The sequence below is a fragment of the Diceros bicornis genome, chromosome 13 (genome assembly GCF_020826845.1).
Source record: "Diceros bicornis minor isolate mBicDic1 chromosome 13, mDicBic1.mat.cur, whole genome shotgun sequence".
NCBI lineage: Eukaryota > Metazoa > Chordata > Mammalia > Perissodactyla > Rhinocerotidae > Diceros > Diceros bicornis.
Window position 1 is genome coordinate 7,774,337 of NC_080752.1, and position 23,506 is coordinate 7,797,842.

The window sequence follows — 23,506 nt, forward strand, 5'->3', positions numbered from 1 at the left end:
TAATAAGAGACTAGACGGAAAGAGAAACTCAGCTGTCACAGCTGAGGCCCTAGACATATTAGTGAGGCCACCTGTGGTATGCAGGCTCTGAGAATGATAACTCCCTCCTGGTATTCACACCTTTCTGTATACCCTCCCCTTGAGTATGGGCTGGGCTAGCAACTTGCTTCTCACCATCAGAAGGTGGCAAAAGTGATGAGATGTTACTTTCATGATTAGGTTACATGAGTTCATAACTTCTGTCTTGCTAGATGGTTTGATGAAGCAAGTTGCTATGCTGGAGATGCCAAAGTAATAAGGAATGAGGGCAGCCTCTGGCCAAAAGCTAGCTAGAAACTGAGGCTCTCAGTTCAATAGTCCTCAGGGAACTGAAATTCTGCCAGTAAACAAGGGAGCTCTGTTAGAAGTAAATCCTACCCTAATTGAGCCTTAAGATGAGGCCTCAGCCCTGGATGACACTTTGATTTCAGCTTTGTGCAAGACTCTGAATCAGAGGACCCAGCTAAGCCATGCCTAGATTCCTGACCCACAGTGTTGTTTAAAGATGTTAAATTTATGGTAATTTGCTACAAAAAAATAGATAACTAATACACTAGCAGCAATAGATAACTGATACACTAGCTGATATCACTTAACAGAGATGAGCCAACTCAGTTATACCAGGCCAAGCTGCCAACCTATTGAATCATAAGCAAGTAAATGACTGTTGTTTTAAGCCACTAGTTTGGGGAGGTTTGTTGTGCATAAAAACTAACTGATACAATGTGTAAAAGGGTAATAAGCCATGATCAAGTTAGGTTTATCCAGATATATAAAGATAGTTTAAATAGAAACTCTATAATTGTAATTCATCACATTATTAGAGTAAAAGAGAAAAGCCGTATGATCACTTGAAGGCATGCAGAAACAACATTTGATAAAATTAATATACTTATCAAAAAAACTCAATAAATTAGAACTAGAAGAGACTTCATCAATCTGATGACAAGTAGGTATAAAAACCTGTAGTAAACATTATTTTAAATGAGAGATGTTGAAAATACTCCTTTTAAAAACAGGAATGAGGGGCCAGTCTGGTGGTGCAGGGGTTAAGTGCGTGTACTCCACTTTGGCAGTCCGGGGTTCGCAGATTCGGATCCTGGGTGCGCACTGACGCATCACTTGTCAGGCCATGCTGTGGCAGCGTCCCACATAAAGTAGAGGAAGATCGGCATGGATGTTAGCCCAGGGCCCATCTTCCTTGGCAAAAAAGAGGAGGACTGGCATCGGATGTTAGCTCAGGGCTGATCTTCCTCACAAAAAATAAATAAATAAAAATAAAAAAAATAAAAACAGGAATGAGAAAAGGGTGCCAACTACTATTGCTCTCTCTCTATATATATGCATTAGAGGTCCTCGTCAGCACAGTAAGACAAGAAAAAGAAACTAGAAAGACAAAGACTAGAAACGTGGAAATAAAACTGTATTTGCAGAAGGTTTGAATGTTTACATAAAAAACTCCAAAGAATCTACAGATAAGTCATTAGAAATAATAGGAGAGTTTGGCGAGGTAGCTGGATATAAGATTTATACATAAAAGTCCACTGCATTTCTATATATCAACAAATAAATTAGAAAACGTAATGAAAAAGAAGATACCAATTGCAACAGTATCAGAAAATATCAAGTACCTAGAACTAAATGAAACTAAAGTATGTGAGACATCTCTCAGAAAAAATTACAAAACTTTATTGAGACATTAAAGAAGGCCTAAATAAATGTAAAGATGTACCATATTAATGCACAGAAAGATTTAATAATGTAAAGATTAATTCTTTACAAAATCATCTATAGATTCAATGCAATTCCAACAAAAATTTTAACAGGTATTCATGAAACTGGATAAGCTGATTCTAGGAATGTACACGGAAGAGTCCAGGGCCAAAAATAGCCAGGACACTTCTGAAAAAGAAGAGCAAGGAGAAGAGACTTGTCCTATCTGATACTGGGACTTACAATAAATCTATACTAATTATGATTTAAGTTTTAATACTGTCATGGGAATAAACAAATTGACCACTGGAATAAAATAGAACCCAGAGACAGACCCAAGCATGTATGAAACTTGAGAATATGGTAAAGCTGACATGTCAGATCAGTGGAGAAAGGAGTGTCTATTTAATAATTGGAGCTAGGAAAAAGGGTCATCCACAGGGAAAAAAAGATTAAACTGGATACCAAGCTCACACCATATACAAAACACAACTCTAAATGGATCAAGAAATTATGTGTGAAGTATAAAACTTAATAGAAAATTAAAATTCTTAATAGAAAATCTAAGTTAATATTGTTCAGAACTTACAGTAGGAAAGGAGTTCTTTAACAAGACACAAAAAAGTGCTTTTAAATTTTTGGTAAATTCAGATTTTTCTTCATCAGAAGAAGTCTTAAAGAAAGTGAGAAAAGGGATTTGCCTGTCGTTGCTACAGCATGCATATCTCAAACTGCAATTCTTTTGGCTATTCCCAAATAAACTTGTTTTGAGGGTTAAAAAAAAAAAGTGAGAAAAGTTTTCCCATTTTACATTGGGAAAATATATTTGCAGGACATCCAACTGACAAAGGATTGGTAAGAATACAAATCAGGAAGAAAAATGCAAATAACCTCATCGAAAACTAGGCAAAATATATGAATAGGCATTTCACAGAAGAGAAAATAAACATGACCACTGAACAAATAGAGATGCTCAACCTCACTAGATCAAGGAAATGCAGACAAAGATCACAACGAGATAAGATACCATTTTACTCCTCAATCGACACAAAGAGTCTGGCAATACCAAGTGCTGGAGAGTATATGGAGCAATGAATTCTTTTAAATTGCTGCTAGTTGAGGAAACTGATATAATTACTTTGGAAAAGAGTAAAACAGTTCAGCATTACCCTCAAAATTGAACATTCATATATACTACAACCCAGCAATTCTACTAAGAAACTCTTGTACATGCCCATTAAGCGACATGTACATGAATGTTCATAACAGCACTAGTCATAATAGCAAAAGTTTGGAATCAATCTAAACTTCCATTGCTTGAAAAGTGAATAAATAAACTGTAGTGTATTTATACAGTGGAATTTTGTATAGTACTCAAAATGATGACACTATACCTGCACATAACAATAAGGATGAACCTTGGTAATATAATACCGAATAAAAAATAAGTCCTGGAAGATTACATACATCATGCTATCTTTTTTTAAAAATAAAATTAGAAGCAATAAAAATATATGCATATATTTTTAGGAATACACAAAGCTGAGCTATAACTATATGAAAAAGAAAGCCAAAAGAAAAAGATAAACACAGGATTCAGCATGGTAATTACCTTAGATAGGGACAACAGTGAGTTGGGGGAAGGGAAGATCACATTGGCAGAAGTTACTTTAAAGTTTGAGTTGGATGATGGGTTAAAAATGGAATTAATTTAGGGCCAGCCCCGTGGCGTAGCGGTTAAGTGCGCACACTCCGCTACTGGCGGCCCGGGTTCAGATCCTGGGCGCGCACCAATGCACCGCTTCTCCGGCCATGCTGAGGCCGCGTCCCACATACAGCAACTAGAAGGACGTGCAACTATGACATACAACTATCTACTGGGGCTTTGGGGAAAAAAAAAAAGGAGTAGGATTGGCAATAGATGTTAGCTCAGAGCCGGTCTTCCTCAGCAAAAAGAGGAGGATTAGCATGGATGTTAGCTCAGGGTTGATCTTCCTCACAAAAAACAAAACAAAACAAAACAAAATCTTCGGATTGAAAGGCCCATTAGCATCCAACACAGAGGATGACATTAGACCATACCAAGGCACATCAATGTGAAATTTTAGAACTTTGGAAACAAAAATATCCTATAAGCCTCTGGAAAGGGAAAAACAAAAGGTTTCACACAAAGAATCAAGAATCAGAATGGTGTTGGACTTCACAGAAAAGCTAGAAGATAGTGAAATACTACCTTCAAATTTTTGAGGGGACATGATTTCCAAGAGAAGTTTATATCCAGCCAAAATATCAAACAAGCATGAGAACAGAATAAAGGCATGCAAAAGCTCAAAAAACTTATTTTTCACAAACCCCATCTCAGGTGGCTACCACAGGGTATGGTCTACAAAAAAAATGTGGATATAAACTAAGAAAGAGGAAAATATGAGGTTCAAGATACAAGAGTGAAGGGTCAACCTAAAATGACAGATCTACAGCACAGCAACTACTCCAGAAAAGCTCTAGGAGAGATATCTTCAAGAATTTGAAATTGAGGGAAGACTTAACGTATGAGAAAGTAATGAGAGGAAATTCACACAACTGGGGCTAAGGTTGAATTAGTGAAAAATACACATAAAACTAAGCAATGAAAAAACAAGAAAATTAATTTTTAGAAAAATAAAAGGAGGAAAGAAAAAAGTAATCACATGCTACAAGGTTTAGCTGTGAATACTATTTATAGTTGTAATAATGTCAACATTAAATATTCAGTTAATCAACACTACGATATAAATAACTATATTAGGAAGCTGGGGAGACTGGAAGTTTGCATGTGTGGGTTGGGCGCAAACAGTATGGAAAACAGAATTAAATCTTTAAATTCCATAGTAGAAAGCAAATAAATAAATCAAGACATAGCAAACCAAAGCTAAAAATATCAAGACATAGCAAACAAAATCATGTTATTTGGAGATTTGGAGTTAAATGTGAAAATAATTAGCTAAAAATATTGAAATTGGTTGCCTCTGAGTGAAGTTAGGATACACGGTGGTAGACTGCTATTTATTATAACATATCTTGGGTAATTATATCACTCTTTAAATTATGGACACATAAAACCTTGATTAAAATAAAAAGTAAATTCAAAAAAGAAAAAGAAAGCCCAGGCTATGGAGTCAGAAGGCATGAGTTCAAGTTCTGATTCTACCACTTACCACTGATGTGATCTTGAGCACCTATTCACAAAGTGCTAGTAGGCCATAAATGGATATAAAAACTTGGTAAACAGCAAAACTGCCTAAGCCCCCTTCACTGGATTTTAGCTTGAGAGCAAATCCTGATTATCTTTGTTTCTCATATAGGGCTTAGAATAGATTTTATATATAGTATGTCCTAAATTCAATGTCTACATCAAAATTTAATGCATTTGTAAGTCAAAAATCTGATTTCATACCAACTACCCTGTCTGCACATGAGTAAATTGCTCACTTCCTTCTTTGCGTGCCTTTAAATATATTTCCCTGGCCTTTAAATATATTTCCCTGGGCCAGCCCCGTGGCTTAGCGGTTAAGTGCGCGCGCCGCTGCTGGCGGCCCGGGTTCGGATCCCTGGCGCACACCGACGCACCGTTTCTCCGGCCATGCTGAGGCTGCGTCCCACATACAGCAACTAGAAGGCCGTGCAACTATGACATACAACTATCTACTGGGGCTTTGGGGGAAATAAATAAATAAATAAAAATTAAAAATAAATAAATAAATAAATAAATAAATAAATAAATAAATTTCCCTGTAATTGTTGACATTAAATTGCTAGCTGTATTTTGCACACGCTCCTATTATTGTACTTACCATATTGTGACTTATGAATTCTAGCCCATTTGAACTTACCTTCTGCATACTGTTTCCTCAGTCACAAGAATTTCAGTTTTGAGATTGTAGGGATTTCAAGTCACTTCCATTGGATATAATTAGAAAAAAAAAAGGGTGGGGCAGAGCAGTGCGGGGGAGAAAATGAGGACTGAGAAGAGAATACAGATAAAGCAGAAGCCCAAGCAGGAATAGAAGTTTTTTTTTTTGCAGTAGAGCTTTGATAAAAATAAAAGAAATGGAAGCAAAAGAAATACAGGTTCAGAATTGCCTGCCAAAATTTATTAGTGCAGAGAGAGCTAAGCTGATTGAGAGATAACAACAAGTGACAGCTTTCACTCGTGTGATTCTGAAGCACACTGATATATACTGATTCTAGTCTGGACTAGGGCTATATAACTATAAGAACTGGGGAGGAGTTTGAGAAATACTACAGTGAACTGGCTGGGTTAAATAAGAGCTTCCTAGAACTTTTTCCATTTTTAAATATTCCAAGAGACACAGTGGAACTGTAGAGACAATAATCAATAATTTGTCTTAAAAAAAGTCCCTTAGTAAACATATTATCGGCAATAAAGCAAAACAAATATACTATGTTCTCACTGAAACTGAGAAAGAAGGAAATCTTTTCTTTTTTTTTTATAATTTTATTTATTTATTTTTTTCCCCCAAAGCCCCAGTAGATAGTTGTATGTCATAGCTGCACATCTAGTTGCTGTATGTGGGACACGGCCTCAGCATAGCCGGAGAAGCGGTGCGTCGGTGTGTGCCCGGGATCCAAACCCCGGCCGCCAGCAGCGGAGCACGTGCACTTAACCGCTAAGCCACAGGGCTGGCCCAGAAAGAAGGAAATCTTGAAGTTTCTAACAAGCAAGGGATGGTAAATGGAAATTAATTACCTTTACACATTATTGCAAGATTAAGATATATATGTATATATAGTACCACTGATATTCTCTTTATATAATGTGTTATCTTTACCACCTGATTTTTGTGAATGCAAAAATTACATATACGAGGCTTTCATAAATTGTCTCAAGATCAGTTTCCAATCCAACTTTCCCCATCAGGCTTTGAGTTTCTCAAAATGCCCTATGATTAAGGAGAGTATAATGAACACTTGTCTGTCTGTCCTTGATGGTAGGGATATTGTGGGTTTCCTCATTTATATGGGCCTTGGTACCTAGTCCAGTGCTTGGCATAACACGTGCTCAGTAACTGTGTTAAACTGATCCCTTTACCCATTCAAATACCAAGCAATGGTGGAACAATGGCTGAACACTGACCAAGTGGCAGATCTTATATTTCAGTGATGGTACCCACTGCTGCAAAAATCAGTAAATGGGGTCTGCCAGAGTTTATAGACCCCATTTCCTTGCATAGCTTAGCTAAGTTTCTGGGTCTCTCTCACACCTCCAAGTCACCCAATTTTTTCTGAGAAGGTGACACCTAAAAAAGGCTAGAAAGCAGGGCCTCTCTGAATCACCAGAAAAAGTTGTATGCGGTCCTTCCAAAGAGGTTTATCTAGACATTTAGCCTGCCACCAGTAATTTCCTTTTAGATTTACATGCTATTATGCAAACAAAAACATTTTGATATTTTGTGGTCTTTAAAGCATTGCCATTTTACATAAAATACGAAAATTTCCCTTTAAATATGTAATGTAGAATGCTTGCAAAGTTATTAAATGTGATTTGTTATGCTACAGGACCAAATTACTTCCCATAGGAATATTTCTATAAACGTGAAACAACTACCACGTTTCAAGCAGTAGATCGCACGCTTTATAGACATTTCATGTAATTCTCACAAAAAATCCTGAAAGGATTCAGTCTCATTTACAGCTAAAGAAAATGAAGTCCAGGATGGTTAGATAATTTGCCCAAAATCATACAGTTTTTGAGCATTGAAACCCACACAGTCTAAACTCTAGAGGCTGTGTTCTTTTTTTTTTTTGGTGAGGAAGATTGTCCCTGAGCTAACAACACCTGTTGCCAATCTTCCTCTTTTTGCTTGAGGAAGATTGTCCCTGAGCTAACATCTGTGCCAATCTTCCTCTATTTTGTATGTGGGACACCACCACAGCATGGCTTGATGAGCGGTGTGAAGGTCCGTGCCTGGGATCCAAACCCGTGAACCCTAGGCTGCCGAAGCAGAGTGTACGAACTTAACCATTACACCACCAGGCCGGCCCCTAGAGCCTGTGTTGTTTTTTTTTGTGTGTGAGGAAGATCAGCCCTGAGCTTATATCCATGCTAATCCTCCTCTTTTTGCTGAGGAAGACTGGCTCTGAGCTAACATCTATTGCCAATCTTCCTCCTCTTTTTTTCCCCAAAGCCCCAGTAGATAGTTGTATGTCATAGCTGCACATGCTTCTAGTTGCTGTATGTGGGATGCGGCCTCAGCATGGCCGGAGAAGCGGTGCGTCGGTGCGTGCCCGGGATCCGAACCCCGGGCCGCCAGCAGCGGAGTGTGCGCACTTAACCGCTAAGCCACGAGCCTGTGTTCTTAATGGCCATGCTACAGCAGTAGCTGTCTATTAAAAAATCTTGAAAATATTTCTAAATATTTCTAAAATATTTCTAAAGTAAAAGGCAACATAGTATCAGTCTGCTAAACCCATATTGCTGAAATCATTATAAACTCGGGCTCTTATAATACCCACTCATGAATCTAACTACAGCTCAGACTCACATTTTTAGGATTTAAACTGCTAGGGCTTGAGTCCACTTTCTCTTAACTCTCACCAGCAATAAAAGCCGCATTTATAGGCAGGCCCCTTAACCACTCAATAACATCTACTGACTGCTCACGAAGGGTCATAACTGGGTCAGGTGCTGGGGATAAAACGAACAAAACAGTTATGATCCCTGCTCTCATGGAGCTTATAGTCCAATAGAGGAGAGTAAAGAAGAGAGCAAGGCTGCCATATGTAGGCAAACAAGGGGATATAATTTTATATTAGGGGGTCAAGGGGGCCCTCTCTCAGAAAGTAACTTAAAGGCTAAACTGGATTTAGAGTACATATGTTGGGAGAAAGGGGGTGGAGAGAATTTCAGGCAGAGAACATGCGTAAAGGCCTGCAGCAAGAAAAAACTAGTCTGAAAAATCCAAAATGAATTTGATCTTGCCCTCCTCAGTATCTACATCTCCTACAAATCTTCTGAGAAGAAAGTGGCAAGGGTGAGAAAGATGGCTCCTGAAACATCTAGCCATTAGCCATTCTCCTATAAGTCAGTAAGAACACCATTTAGGAAACCTGGACCTAGGGGATCCAGACTATTAATATCTGAGGAAGAGGGGACTGTTGGCTGTTTTGGCACATAATAGCAGCCAAGAGGCAGACCAAACATACAATCTGAGAATTTTAGCATTCTTTTAAAAAATGCTTATCATTGAAATGCATAGCATTCCATATGAGGAATTTAAAACTTGGTTATTTAGGTGAACCTTAGCCTTCAAATATAACAAAATATAGATATTGAGGAACACAAAAATTCATGTTAAGGGGTCAGCCCAGTGGCGTAGTGGTTAAGTTCACACGCTCTGCCTCGGCGGCCTGGGGTTTGCAGGTTTGGATCCCGGGCACAGACCTACACCACTCATCAAGCCATGCTGTGGTGGCGTCCCACATACAAAAAACAGAGGAAGTTTAGCACAGATGTTAGCTCAGGGCCACCCTTCCTCAAGCAAAAAGAGGAAGATTGGCAACAGGTGTTAGCTCAGGGCCAATTTTCCTCACCCAAAAAAAAAAAATTCATGTTAAGAATGAAAAATCTGGGGCCCACCCCACGGCCTAGTGGTTAACTTTGGTGTGCTCCACTTCGGCAGCCCGGGTTCGGTTCCCAGGTGCAGACCTACGCCACTCATCGGCAGCCATGCTGTGGTGGCGACCCACATGCAAAATAGAGGAAGACTGGTACAGATGTTAGCTCAGGGCCAATCTTCTTCAGCAAAAAGAGGAAGATTGGCAATGGATGTTAGCTCCTGGCTAAGCTTTCTCACAAAACAAAAAAAACAAACAAAAAAATAATAGTAAGATACTAATAAGCCATACATAGCCTGTAATAATTGTAACAGACTATGTCAATATATAATGACAGGACAATGGGTTACATAATGCTGGCTAAGTAAAAGCTAAAGAACACATCATTCCAGGGAAAACACACATCATTTCAGGAAAAACTAAAACCTATATAAAAAGTGTGATCTTACAAAGCTTTCTAGTCATAAGTCCACTTAGTAAAAGCAGCCCAGTCAGGAGGCAGTGGCAGCGGTTGGCTGCAGCACCGTGCGCATGCAAACACCACTGGGGAGGCGGTGGCAGCCGGCAGCAGCCCATGTGCACATGAGCACACATAAATACCTGAGCAGCAGTGGCAGCAGCGTGGCGGCGATCCCGTCCCACGACGGTCGATGGAGCAGCAGCAGAGGCAGCAGCCCGACCCACACAACTGTGAGTAGACAGGGTGGGAGCACCCAGTCCCCAGTAGAGGTACCCCAGACACCAACTCTATCAGCAGGGGGGCTACATACAAGTCCCCAGGTCCCTGGGCCCCCACCAGCGACAGCAACACCCATGAATCCAGCACCCCTGGCAGTGGTAAAACCAGTACCCCCAGACAACTGGGGAACAGCAACACAGGTGGTACACAGGACAACAGCATCCGAGCCTGCAGAGAGCCAGTGGAGGAACACAAGACCCAGGCAACCAGAGCCAAGTAACCAAAGCCATACCCAAATAAGAGAAAGTGATTACTATCACAAATGTGCTGGCAGAGGATCAATTCATCAAACACCATGAAGAACTACAGTAACACCGCAAACAGAAGGAAAATGAAAACTCTCTAGAAACCAAATCTGAAGTCACAGAAATTTACAATCTAACTGACAGAGAATTCAAAATAGCAATCATAAAGAAACTCAATGAGTTACAAGAAAACTCAGAAAGACAGTTCAGTGAGCTCAATAATAAAATTAATGACAGAGGGATACTTCACCAAAGAGACTGAAGCTCTACAAAAAAAAAAAACCAAACAAAAATTCTAGAGATGAAGAAGACAATCAATGAGATAAAAAATAACGTAGAAAGCACAAAAAATAAAGCAGAACTTATAGAAGAGAGAATTAGTGACCTATAAGACAAAAATATAGAAATGATTCAGGTGGAGGAGGAGAGAGAACTAAGATTTTTCAAAAAGTAGCCTAATCAGGGAATTGGCATCTCAGGTTTGAAATACTCTAGGGAGAAGCAATCAGGAACTATGCCTTACCAAAAATTGGCAACAGGTCAATAACCCAAATTCTGTAACCTTGGCTGGACTAGAGTATTATTCCTTTTCTTTTTGGTCTGATAAGATTACTGTAACTCTCTGAAGATTAAAAAAATTAAATAACCTACTACTGGAATCCCAGGAAAATATCAAGATAAATAAGTTGTAATCCTAAGAAGACAAAGCGTGGTCACAACTATTTTGTTTATTGGCTATTTAGGGTGACTGGAGTATTCAAAAGAATCAACCATACTAAATTTGTAATAATAATTTTAATTGCTTAAAGGTATCTGATTAAATCTGTAACCAAGGTTTAAATACTTTCAAAAAGTTGATTTTAAATTAGACTTTTTGTTTCTTAGATATATTGCATTCAATTATTTGAGCCTTAAACACAATGCAAACAGGTCAGAGTGCTCCTCTCTGCATACAAAAAGCCTCTTGGATATTACAGAATCTAATCAATAGTTATAAGCCCCTTCAAGTCAGGACTGTGTCTTATTTGACCTTACGTCATTAACCCCTAGCACAGTGCCTGCAGTGCAGTCGGTTCTCAATAAATGTTTCTTAAGTGAAAGCATGAATGATAATAAAAATTATCAAAAACCCAACAAATAAATCGAACTCCAGTCTTCTTACCTGTTGTTTTTTTCCCTTTTTGACCAGGAACTGGTTCTAAGCTATCTTGGCCTTTTCTCATTAACATGGCGAGTGATGCATCATGAGCTCTGAACAGGTCCACAACCTCATGTAAGGCAACATCTGTTATCAGATCACAGCTCAGGACCAGTACATCTGTCTGTCACATGGAGAAAGGGAAAGTCAATTATCACAAAAGACAATGGATCATACAAATCATCACAGGATAAACTTACAGTGGCTTAGAAGCATACACCAACAGGACACTTGTTTTCAAACCTTTTTTATAGCAGCAGAATAAGTAAAATAAACAGGGTTATTCTAATTGAACTGTGCTGGGGGAGAGCCTGAAATATCTACCTGCCTTTTTTTTCCCTATAATTTTATTTATTTATTTATTTTTCCCCCAAAGCCCCAGTAGACAGCTGTATGTCATAGCTGCACATCCTTCTAGTTGCTGTATGTGGGACGCGGCCTCAGCATGGCGGGAGAAGCGGTGCATCAGTGGGCGCCCGGGATCCGAACCCGGGCTGCCAGCAGCGGAGCGCGCGCCCTCAACCGCTAAGGCACGGGGCCGGCCCCTCTACCTGCCTTTTGTGCATGCCTGACTACTACCATCCTGGAGGAACCTCTGGAATCCTGGGCTCTAAGGAACAGAGCCTGAAAACCAACACATTGTCTATTCCCACAACTATGGAATTAATTATCTTAAATTTATATATCCCTTTACAGTTTAAAAAGCATTTTTGCATAGTTTGATGATTCAATATGGTTATGAAATACTATAAAGAAAGCAGTCACTTTGCTACAGTACTAGGATATAACAGGATGAAGATAATATAATGCCCCCCTCTTTGGGAAATCAGTCTTGCTAGTAAACAACTACAATACAACCTCAGGTATGTATAAAAGCACTCATTTAATCCTTGTAATAATACCATGGGGATGGGATTGTTACTATTATTATTATTAGTCCCCATTTTTAGGGATAAAAAATATGAGACCTACCTATCACAACGCCTGGCACATAGTATACAGTAACTGTTTGATGAATGAATGAATAAATCAATGAAGTAAAAACAGATTTTCTCATAGTGGTGGGTTTTCTAATGGCAATTTTAGTAATTCAGATTAATTACAATATGTAATTGATAAATTACATACAATATTGTATGTGATAATTGTATGTAATTAATTGATATTAATTACAATATGTAAATGATAACATTTATTGAATGCATACTATTGGTCAGGAATTGTGATAACACTTGGCATGCATTATCTCAATCTTCAGAACCCTATGCAGTAAGCGCTATTATTATTTACACTTTACAGACAAAAAAAAAACAGGTTTGTAGTCGTTATGTAACTATCTAAGATCTAACAACTAGTAATGACTTCACATAAAGAATTTGCACTACTGAACAGCCCTTAAAGAAATGCAGCTTTGCAAGTCTGAAGATCTATTTAACGGAGGTTCTAGTCTGCAGTACTGGGTACCAAACAGAACCGAATTTAGATCTTAGGCAGATACTCTAAATTTTGGTCTGTCTAGTACCCAATCTATGGCTACTAGATATCAGGTGGAGTACCGTATTTTAAGAGTAACCTTGATAAATTAAAAAATTATCAATAAGAAGATGATCAAGGTGGTGAAAGAGCCAGAAACGGTGACAGCTGACAGAACAGAAGTTAAGCACGGAAAAGAAAAGACTGTGTGTGGAGGACACCACGGGCAGGACAAGGAGTAGGGAGTGGGGTTAAAAAAGAAAGAGATAATAGCACTCTTCAAATACTTGACAGTATTTGAGGAAGAACTAAATTTTACCTGAATAGCCCAAGAGCAAAACTAAGAATGAATAGGTCAAACATGAACAGAAGTACTTTTGGTTTCCATATTAACTTATATCTGTCAATCAGAGCTAGTCAAAAGGAATAATTTTGTAAGGAAATGAGTTTCCCAACACTAGAAGTGCTCAAGCAGAAAACAGATTATCACTTGCAACGATTTATTTATCTAACATTTACTGAGCACTTACTCTATGCTCAGTCAGGCCCTATTTTGGAACTTGGAGGAAAGCTGGACTAGAAAGTATCAAATGTGAGTGGCTAAGAAAGGCGACCTAATCTATTTTAAACAAATTTCTATCTATACATTCTGCCATTATGTTTTACCATAAATGCAGAAAATAGAAGTCCAAAAACAATCAACTGGAAAATTCCTTACATTGCAATTTAAATCGACTACACCAATGTTTCTCAGTAGCACACCTACTGTTTCCCGAGTGCTTCAGGGAAAGCCTGGTTCCTACTGCCCTCCTGAATCAATCAAGGCAGCTCCTCTTTAATTAATTTTATTTTCTAGGATTCTGTTTCAGACTTCTTTTCAGACTTTAAAAACTCTGAAAAACATTGAACTAAATTATTCCAGGTTTGGGCTGGCCCCGTGGCTTAGCGGTTAAGTGCGTGGGCTCTGCTGCTGGCGGCCTGGGGTTCGGATCCCGGGCGTGCACCAACGCACCGCTTCTCCGGCCATGCTGAGGCCACATCCCACGTACAGCAACTAGAAGGATGTGCAGCTATGACATACAACTATCTACTGGGGCTTTGGGGGAAAAAATAAATAAATAAATAAATAAAATTATAAATAAATAAATAAATAAATAAATTATTCCAGGTTTAAGAATAAAGTGAGGGGCCAGCCCGGTGGTGTAGTGGTTAAGTTCATGTACTCTGCTTCAGTGGCCTGGGGTTCACAGGTTCGGATCCCGGGCGCGGACCTATGCACAGCTTATCAAGCCATGCTGTGGCAGGCGACTCACATATAAAAAAAAAAAGTAGAGGAAGATGGGAACGGATATTAGCCCAGGACCACTCTTCCTCAGCAAAAAGAGGAGGATTGGCAACACATGTTAGCTGAGGGCTGATCTTCCTCATACACTCACACACACACACACACAAGAATAAAATGAATATCTATGTGGAATTAAGTGGTTCCAACTTTTCTAAGTTTTAATTTAAAATCAAGATTCCTGCTTTGGGTGAGAAAACGGATGATTTCAACTCACATTCTAGGAAAGCAGAGTCATGGCTGCTCAGAAAGTAGGCTCAACCATCAGACTGCCTTGTCTTACTGCCTGAAATTTCTTATTCTGAATATAGAATTTGTACCAGAACCATCGTTTCTTTTTCTACATATAACTCATTATCTATAGCCTAAACAATTCCTTTTGAAGGCCTCTTAAGGTTCAGAAGTTCAAATTTGGATTGTTTTCCTACTCTTCTGCTTAAGGATCTCTTAATTCTTTCTGAATCTTAACTCTGAGCTAAAAAAAAAAAACCTCTATAAACATTTCTTTTTAGGAAAAAAAATTCCTAAGACTGCAACTCACCATCCAGGAACAACCAAACATTAACAAATCAGCCTATATACATGCAAGCTAAGGAAGAAATAGCCTGCAGAATCCTACTTCTTACAACAATGCTTAGAAAGGCAGAGAGCATGGGCCATTACTAAAGATATGTCACTATAGCAGTACAGAAGTTGTCCTATTTCATTATAATGAAAATGACAGTTTGCTGAGGGAAAAAAAAAATCTCCTTTCTATTTTTCTAAGTTTCTCTAATAAGATGACTGATTTTTGCAAGCTGACTATTCTACAATAAACTGAATTACTAAGTGTACTCCAAAGTGAAGAAAATGACCCCAGTGCAGATGCCTCTGAAGTGGTGACAATGGTGTCTTGGAAAATAAATGCTGTTATCATTCAATATCTGCAAAAAATAAATCTGTCAGTAGACTGAATACCAAACAAGTCCTGCATAATTATGAACAGTCTGCAGCCTCATTTTTCTTTTTGCTTTTAGATGAGTTTTTGCTAAGCTGAATGCAAAATCCCCCAAGAGCACAAGGAACAGACTCCTCCCCGCAATGTCTGGTTGCCATCTGTTCTCAGTGTGAAAAAAAAGGCATCAGTGGGAAAGGCCAGGGCCTGGGATCCAGATGGAGGTGCAATTCTGTCAGGCACTCTCCTGCCTGTGTTCCCAGAGAATGCGCCACATAAGACTCACTGAGCCCAAACACATTCCTGTCCTCTTTACAACTCCACCACTTCCAAAGGAAAGTCTTTGCTGTCTCATCAATGTACTTTGTTTCCAAAGCTGGAAATGCTGGAAGAAACAAAAGTCTAAAAGGAAAATTAAATCATCCTTACATCTTCATAACACTATTTTTCTTTATATTGTTTTGTTTTTTTTAAATTTTATTTATTTATTTATTTTTCCTCCAAAGCCGCAGCAGATAGTTGTATGTCACAGCTGCACATCCTTCTAGTTGCTGTATGTGGGACACGGCCTCAGCATGGCCGGAGAAGTGGTGCGTCAGTGTGCGCCCGGGATCCGAACCTGGGCCGCCAGCAGCAGAGCGCACACACTTAACCGCTAAGCCACGGGGCCGGCCCTCTTTATATTTTTATAAAAGGTGTAACAGAAAGAAAATAAATGACTATTGTTTTGATTTTTATTCTAAAAATGCAAAGCCCACTCTAGAAACGCAAATGTTCTTCTACTAACCGGAGCCCAGAGAGAGAAAGTGGAAAAACTGTTAAGAGCCAGAAGCATTTCTGATCACGTGTGACCACACACCATGAATAAACACAGACTGTTTGGACTGTGAAGCAACTGTATATCTGAAATGCAATTAACTTGAAAGTTCCTGGGGCACACCAACCCTGAGCCGCCTTGTGTTTTGGGGGACCAGTTCTTTTCTAACACCAACAACATGCCTCTTTTTCTGCAGAGATCAAGTGGCATCTCCACAGACCTCCCTACTCACTATTGTAACGGTCCTCAGTATGCCTTATCCCAAGCCTCCTCCTCTAGAGGGGCTGGGGCAATGTCAAGGTTAAAAAGCACAACTCTTTTTCTTTTTTTTGTGAGGAAGATTAGGCCTGAGCTAACATCTGATGCCAATCCTCCTCTTTTTTGCCGAGGAAGATGGGCTACCATCCATGCCCATCTTCCTTTACTTTATATGAGACGCCGCCACAGCATGGCTTGACAAACAGTGCGTCGGTCCACGCCTGGGATGTGAACCCGCCAACCCCGGGGGCCACCGAAGCAGAGCACGTGAACTTAACCGATATGCCAGTGGGCCGACCCCAAAAAAGCACAACTCTTAAGGACAGCAAATATGTGCATTTTTGACAAAGCGGAAACATACAAGGTCTTCAAGGGAAGGCAGAAGACTGCACTTTAGTGTTTGGTGAGAAATCAAGACACCAGGAATTCAAAACCCAAACTGCTGCCAGGCAAACAAATTAAGCTTAGAAAACCCAATTACCACGCCATGGCAAAGCCCAGAAATCTCTCATTACAAGAACATTTTTAATCGAGCCAAAACCACTGAGTAAAACTAGAAGAAAAAAACAAAAGTTAAATCAGAAAACCGGATGTATGTTTGTGTGGTGGTAATGGTGGGGTGGGAGGTGGGGAGAGCTACTGGGAACAGCCTCGTTTCTTTTCCTGGCAGCTGTTCCATGACACATTGTTATAAATAACACGATCTGGCAAACAATTCCCTATGGCATGGAGAAAGAAAAACATACTCCCCTGGAAAAAAACTGTCAGGGCAAGGTAACTACCATGCTTTTACCCACCCCCAGCACTTCTACAAACAATGGCTATGATCCAAATCACCACCCTGCACTACACCCCTGCCCATATGGAACTAATGAATTCAGTTACTTGGTGTGACTAGGAATGGTCACAATTTACATTTTCCGATGTAGTCCAATCCCAATCCAACCCCCAAGAGTAGTCTGGTGCTTTAATAAACGCCATTGGCTAACTGCAATGGAGACCTCACCATCCTCAATTTCAGTTGAACATGCGTGGAAAAGATTCCCAGTCTGCAGACTCCAAAGAGCACAGCAAACGGACAACTGCCATTGTTTTTACTGAGGTTGGAGCATTTATTTATATCACATATATTCTTTTGTAGGTATGAAATATTTCATTCTGTCCTATTTTTCTTCTCTCTTTGTATCAAAATTTCTCAAAAGTTAGTTGTCTCACTGTCTCCACTTTATCAATCCTCTCCCCTTCTCTCTAATCAGCCTTTTGTCCCTACCACTGCAGCAAGGGTTTAAGTCACGAATAAACCTATCGATAAATTCTTGTTCTCTCCTTACTCAACTTCTCAGTAGTCTTTGGCATAAATGATCACTCTCTCCTTTTTTTTTTTTTTGTGAGGAAGATAGGCCCTTAGCTAACATCTGCCAATCCTCCTCTTTTTGCTGAGGGAGACCGGCCCTGGGCTAACATCCATGCCCATCTTCCTCCATTTTATATGGGACGCCGCCACAGCATGGCTTGACAAGCGGTGCGTCGGTGCGCGCCCAGGATCCAAACCCTTGAACCCCGGGCCGCCGCAGCGGAGCACGCACACTTAACCACTTGCACCACCAGGCCGGCCCCTCAATCCCTCCTTCTTGATTCACTTTCCTCACTCAGCTTCCATGACACCTTAATTTCCTGATTTTTCTTTCTATTTCAGTGGCCATACCTTCCTAATCACCTTTGTTTGCTCCTCCACTGCATCTTAATCTCTAAATACTGGGCTCACTCTTAGGCCTTCTTCTCTTCCTTTGCTACACACACTCCCTAGATGATTTCACGTGGCTTTAAATACCATTTAATTTGTTGATGATCCCCAGATTTGTATCTCCAGACCTGATCTCTCCTTTGAGATTCAGAATTATAAATCCAACTGCCTACTTGATCTCTCAACTTGGAAATCTAATACCCAATGTTGCAAATTTAATGTCTGAAAATTATCTTGACTCCCAACTTGCTCTGCCTCCAGTCTCCAACACTGCAGTAAATGGTATCACCATTCCTCCAGTTGTTCAAGTAAAAAATCCAGAAGCTATTGTTTGATTGCTCTCTTTTCCTCATTCTATATATCCAATCCATAAGAAGTCTTGTCAGCTCTACCTTCAAAATACGTCTTGAATTCAATTACTTCTATCACTGTTGTTCTAGTCTTAGCATTAGCTTTCACCTGGACTATTGCAACTGTCTCTTAACTAATCTGCCTGATTCAGTCCTGTTCTACTATAGTTTTATTTTCCATTTAGCAGCTGAAGTGATCTTTTTGTGTGTGTGTGAGGAAGATCAGCCCTGAGCTAACATCCGATGCCAACCCTCCTCTTTTTTTTTTTCCTGAGGAAGATTGGCCCTGGGTTAACGTCCGTGCCCATCTTCCTCTACTTTATATGGGATGCCACCACAGCATGGCTCGACAAGCGGTGCATCAGTGCGTGCCCGGGATCCAAACCCGCGGACTCCAGGCTGCCGCAGTGGAGTGCACACACTTAACCGCTTGCGCCACCAGGCCAGCCCTGAAGTGATCTTTTTTAAAAGCATAAATCAGAAGATGTTACTCAGTACCCACCAAAGGTTTCCCAACATAGAACAAAATCTAAATTCCAAATTCTTACTCTGATCTATAAGATTCTTTATGATCTGGTCCTCAGGCCTTATATACTACCATTCTACTGTTTAATTACTGTGCTCCAGTCATCATGATCTTCTTGCTGCTTCTCAAACATGCTAAACTCATTCCAACCTCAGGGCCTTTGCAATTGCTATTCTCTCTGCAAGGAAAGATCTTCTTATGTCTCACTATCTTGCACCGTCAGGGTTTCTTCTCAAATGCTATCTCCTATCTAAAAGAGCTCTCCTTCTTCCACCACTCTTTATGCCCTTAAATTGCTTTATTTTTCTTCTTAGCACTTCTTATCACCTGAAAATATTTCTTTATTGTTTCCTTGTTTTATTATCTCTCTCTCTCCTTATAGAGTAGCTGTATGAGGGCAGGGATCTTGTTTATCTGGTTTACCACTATATTTCTAGCATCTAGACTAGTGCGTGGTGTATAGTAGGTGTTTAGTACATATTTGTGAATAAATTTAAAAAACATGAATATTTTATAGATGAATTAAATGCACGCTTGGAAAGGACTTATAACCTCATCCAAGGTCACACAGCTAGCAAGTGATGGAACAAGAATTAGAATCCAGGTCTACCTGTCTTTATGAAAGCCTGTGTTCTTTTCACTATGCTACCCTACCACTTCAATAAAACAAAATAAGATAAAATAAAATAAAATTATCCTCCCTCGGGGATAACCTGCTTGGGGTAGTGTGCCAGCCATGTCAGTAAACTTAGGGCTTGGTGGGAACTTACAGACACAAATAAAGTGAACACCAAGCAGCCAATGCCATGATCCTTCTGGTCTACAATTGCTGAAACTCATCCTTAGGCTCACAAAAACATCTGTGTCTATATTAAAGGAGTAAGGAGGTTGTTCCAAATGTTTACAAAGAGCTGGGCTCCATCTGTCATTCATTCATTTAACAAATACATATTGAGCATCCTCTCTGTGACAGGCCCCAATACAGTTCTTGTCCCCTAGTGTAGTGGAGGGAGATGATGATATAACAGATAATTTTAATCCTCTCTACAAGTACAGAAAAATGGCATCTAATCCAGTCTTAGAAAGCCAGGGAAGGCTTGTTGGAGCAGATGATGCCTAAATTAAAAGTTGAAAGAAGGAGTAGCTACAGGCTACTTCAAATGAACTCCCTGGTCATGATGCCAGAATGCTTACTGACTTCCCACAAATTGTATGGGTCTATTCCACTAATCAAGTTGTAGTGTTACCTCATGATTCAGAGAAGAATAGATGGCCCTACCAAGAGTTTCCAAAAATCTAAGCCACACAGGCTGTTTGTCTCTCAAAGATAAAGAGAGTTTGTGATGCCAGCCAGGGCTTTCTATCATAATTCCGAGCTATCACATTCCCCCCCCCACCCTACAGTCCTTCATTCCATGACTATAGAAGAAGGAAAGTGACTCAAAGGAATCAGGCTCACACAGAGCTTGCAAGTTTTCTGGCTACCAGATGCAGTATAGGGTTGCAGAAATCCCATCCCACAGACCAGAGTTCCAACAAAGAGCAGTCTGTGAGAGGGTAAGATGGAAACGCTTCAAGCTTGTGGATACATATACTATGTTAGTACAGTCAAGAAAAAAGCTCCACTGAGATTTCCTGGGAGCAAAAAAAAACGTCCAAAAATTCCCTCGTCCAACTTGTTAACTTGTTTCTGCCATAACTCCTGGGCTTTGTACTATGCCACCAGCATCATCAGGGATATACTGAGGCCCTCCTAGGCAACAACAGCCCACCAAAGCAGTCATAAGAAGGAAAATTGCCACTTAAAAAAGGCTTCAAGCAAGTTGGGGCCAAGTTCTCAGTTCTTCCCTAGACCAAATTGTGCTCATTCTTTTCAAGCAGATAGAAATCTACCAAAAACAAATCCTTGGGCAAAATAAAAGGTTCCAGGAAAGAATGACAGAGATTTGTAATTTGATAAAGACATCAAACACTCAACTGAAAATAACTTGCACTTAGCTTTTTGAACACCTAAAAATAGCACATATGCTCAATCTTTCTAGTAAATTGTCTCTAGGATGGGGATTTCATCAGCACAGTTTGTTCTTTGTTGTAGCATGTTAGCTGTTTCATAAGACATACAACAATAGTCCTTTTTCTACATCAAAGGACTTAAATAACTAAACCTCTAACTAGTGTGTTGGTATCATTATCCCTATTTTCTTGGTTGTGAAACTGAGGCAGAGGGTAAATGAGGCTTGCCTGAGGCCAGAGAAAGATTCCTGTCTGGATTAAAAAGAAAATTATCAGCTCTGCATTCTCTAAATTAACAGAAGCCATGATACCTGCAATATAAAATAAGTGCTTTAAGTATAGGCTATAAACTCTATTATAGATTTAGTCTACTGAGGCCTTTTAAATATACCTTACTAATCTGTTCTCAAACACTTATCTAAGGAATAATCTCATTGTTTCTAAAGCAAAAAAATGGCACTAATAGCCGATTATCTCAGACAATCAGAGGAACATCTAACGTGGGTCAGGCTCAATGCTGAAGGAGTCAGCCAGCTTTGCTTTGTGTGCTGATCACAGACTGCATCGTTACTTCTTGCCCAAGAAGAGCTCTTGTTGCTTCAGAAGAGCCAGGCTTCCTGCTCATATGGCTCTAGACAAGATAAAAAGTCTTCCTAGAACACTGGATCTCCCTCCACTTAAGAGAAAGATATCGATAAGCAACAGTGGCACACTTGCAAGACAAGGAAACTACACAGTTCCTTGAGTCTTGTTAGGAAATTTGCTAATTTTTAAATAGGGTTTACACAAAAATAATTACAAGTTCTCTATGTACTAAGAACCACTGAATTGTATACTTTAAAAGAGTTCTTGGGCCAGCCTTGGTACTAGTGGTTAAGTTCGGCGCGCTCCACTTTGGCAGCCTGGGTTCGGTTCCTGGGTGCAGACCTACACCACTTGTCTGTCAATGACCACACTGTGGGCAGTGTCTCACATACAAAAAGCGGAAGACTGGCAACAGATGTTAGCTTAGGGTGAATCCTCCTCAGCAAAAAAAAAAGAGTTCTATATATAAATAAAACTATCTAATGTACACAAAAATTCCAAATACATGAACCCTCCAGACTCAAAAAGAGAAGGAAAATGTAATTTTGAAAACATCAGACCTAGCCTGTTCTAAAGCCAAGGAGTATAGGAGATTTTAAGGACTAGTGATGCTTGCCTTTTGGAGGCGACGTGACAGAATGAAAAAAGCATGGGCATTTGAGATGCACAAATGCACCTCAAAACCCAGGGCTGGATTCTAGCTCTGGCTCAGTACCTAACCAGGTATGGGATTTGGGGAAGGTTCGTTAAGCTCTCTGGGTATCAGGTTTCTCAATTGCAAAATAGAATAATGCCATCTACCTTTCAAGGCAGCTGTGGGGATTAGAAATCCACGAGGCCAGACACACACAGTAAATATGAAAGATCTCCCTTGCAATCTTCAGAGCAAATGTTCCAGGTAACTCTAAGGAAAATAAAATTTACATCCTCATATTCAGCTAATAAATTAACTCCCTAATTTAGGGTAGTCTCTAAGAACAGAAACTAAGGTTCTGAAGCAAATTAATTTCTCAAATGTACTCATTTATAAAGCTTTAGCAAATTTAAGTATCCTAAGAAGTGTTCAACTGGTTATATATAGAGATCTTATGTGAATAATCAGCTGTTATTGCCAAGCGGACCTTTAATGCTTCTCAATTGCATTTTTCATCTGCCTTTCTGTTCTCCCCAAAATTGTTCAACTTCCAAAAAAAGATCAAATTAAACCTTAAATGTATATAATTCAGGCTGCCACCTAGAAAGAAAAAAGAGTAGCAATTAAGTCATTTAATTGGTATGTTTCCTTTTTTAGTATATCTCAAAGAAATATAGATCTGGCTAAAAGTTTTAAAGGTATATGCTTACATTAAGTGAGGCCTTCAAATCACACAATTTGGAGCTAAAAATACCCCCTCATATCTCAGCTTTGCAGTAATTCTTCAACTGTTAAAGTATAGGATTTACCAACATTTTCATGCTTTTTCTGGAGCTAGTCTATCTTCTTCACACTAGGAATATCTATCCCTCCTCATCGCCCCACCATCACAAATTCCTATTCTTCCTACAAGATTCAATTAGAAAGTGACATTCAGGGGCCGGCCCCGTGGCTTAGCGGTTAAGTGCACGTGCTCCACTGCTGGCCGCCCGGGGTTCGGATCCCGGGCGTGCACCGATGCACTGCTCCTCTGGCCATGCTGAGGTCGCGTCCCACATACAGCAACTAGAAGGATGTGCAACTATGACATACAACTATCTACTGGGGTTTTGGGGGAAAAAAATTAAAAAATAAATAAAAAATTATTAAAAGAAAAGAATCTTAGGGCCAGCCCCGTGGCTTAGCGGTTAAGTGCGAGCGCTCCGCTACTGGCAGCCCGGGTTCGGATCCCAGGCGCACACCGTCACACTGCTTCTCCAGCCATGTTGAGGCCATGTCCCAC

General features: G+C 39.8%; 1 protein-coding gene across 3 annotated transcripts in view; it reads right to left on the reverse strand.

Moving 5' to 3' along the window:
- The window catches only part of EIF2B3 (eukaryotic translation initiation factor 2B subunit gamma), a 143,110-nt gene that overhangs the window by 87,439 nt on the left and 32,165 nt on the right, over positions 1–23,506 (reverse strand). For all 3 annotated transcript variants that reach the window (XM_058552232.1, XM_058552233.1, XM_058552231.1), the window contains exon 4: positions 11,513–11,672. In XM_058552232.1, coding sequence (XP_058408215.1) covers positions 11,513–11,672 — 160 coding nt within the window. The remainder of the gene's footprint in view (positions 1–11,512; positions 11,673–23,506) is intronic.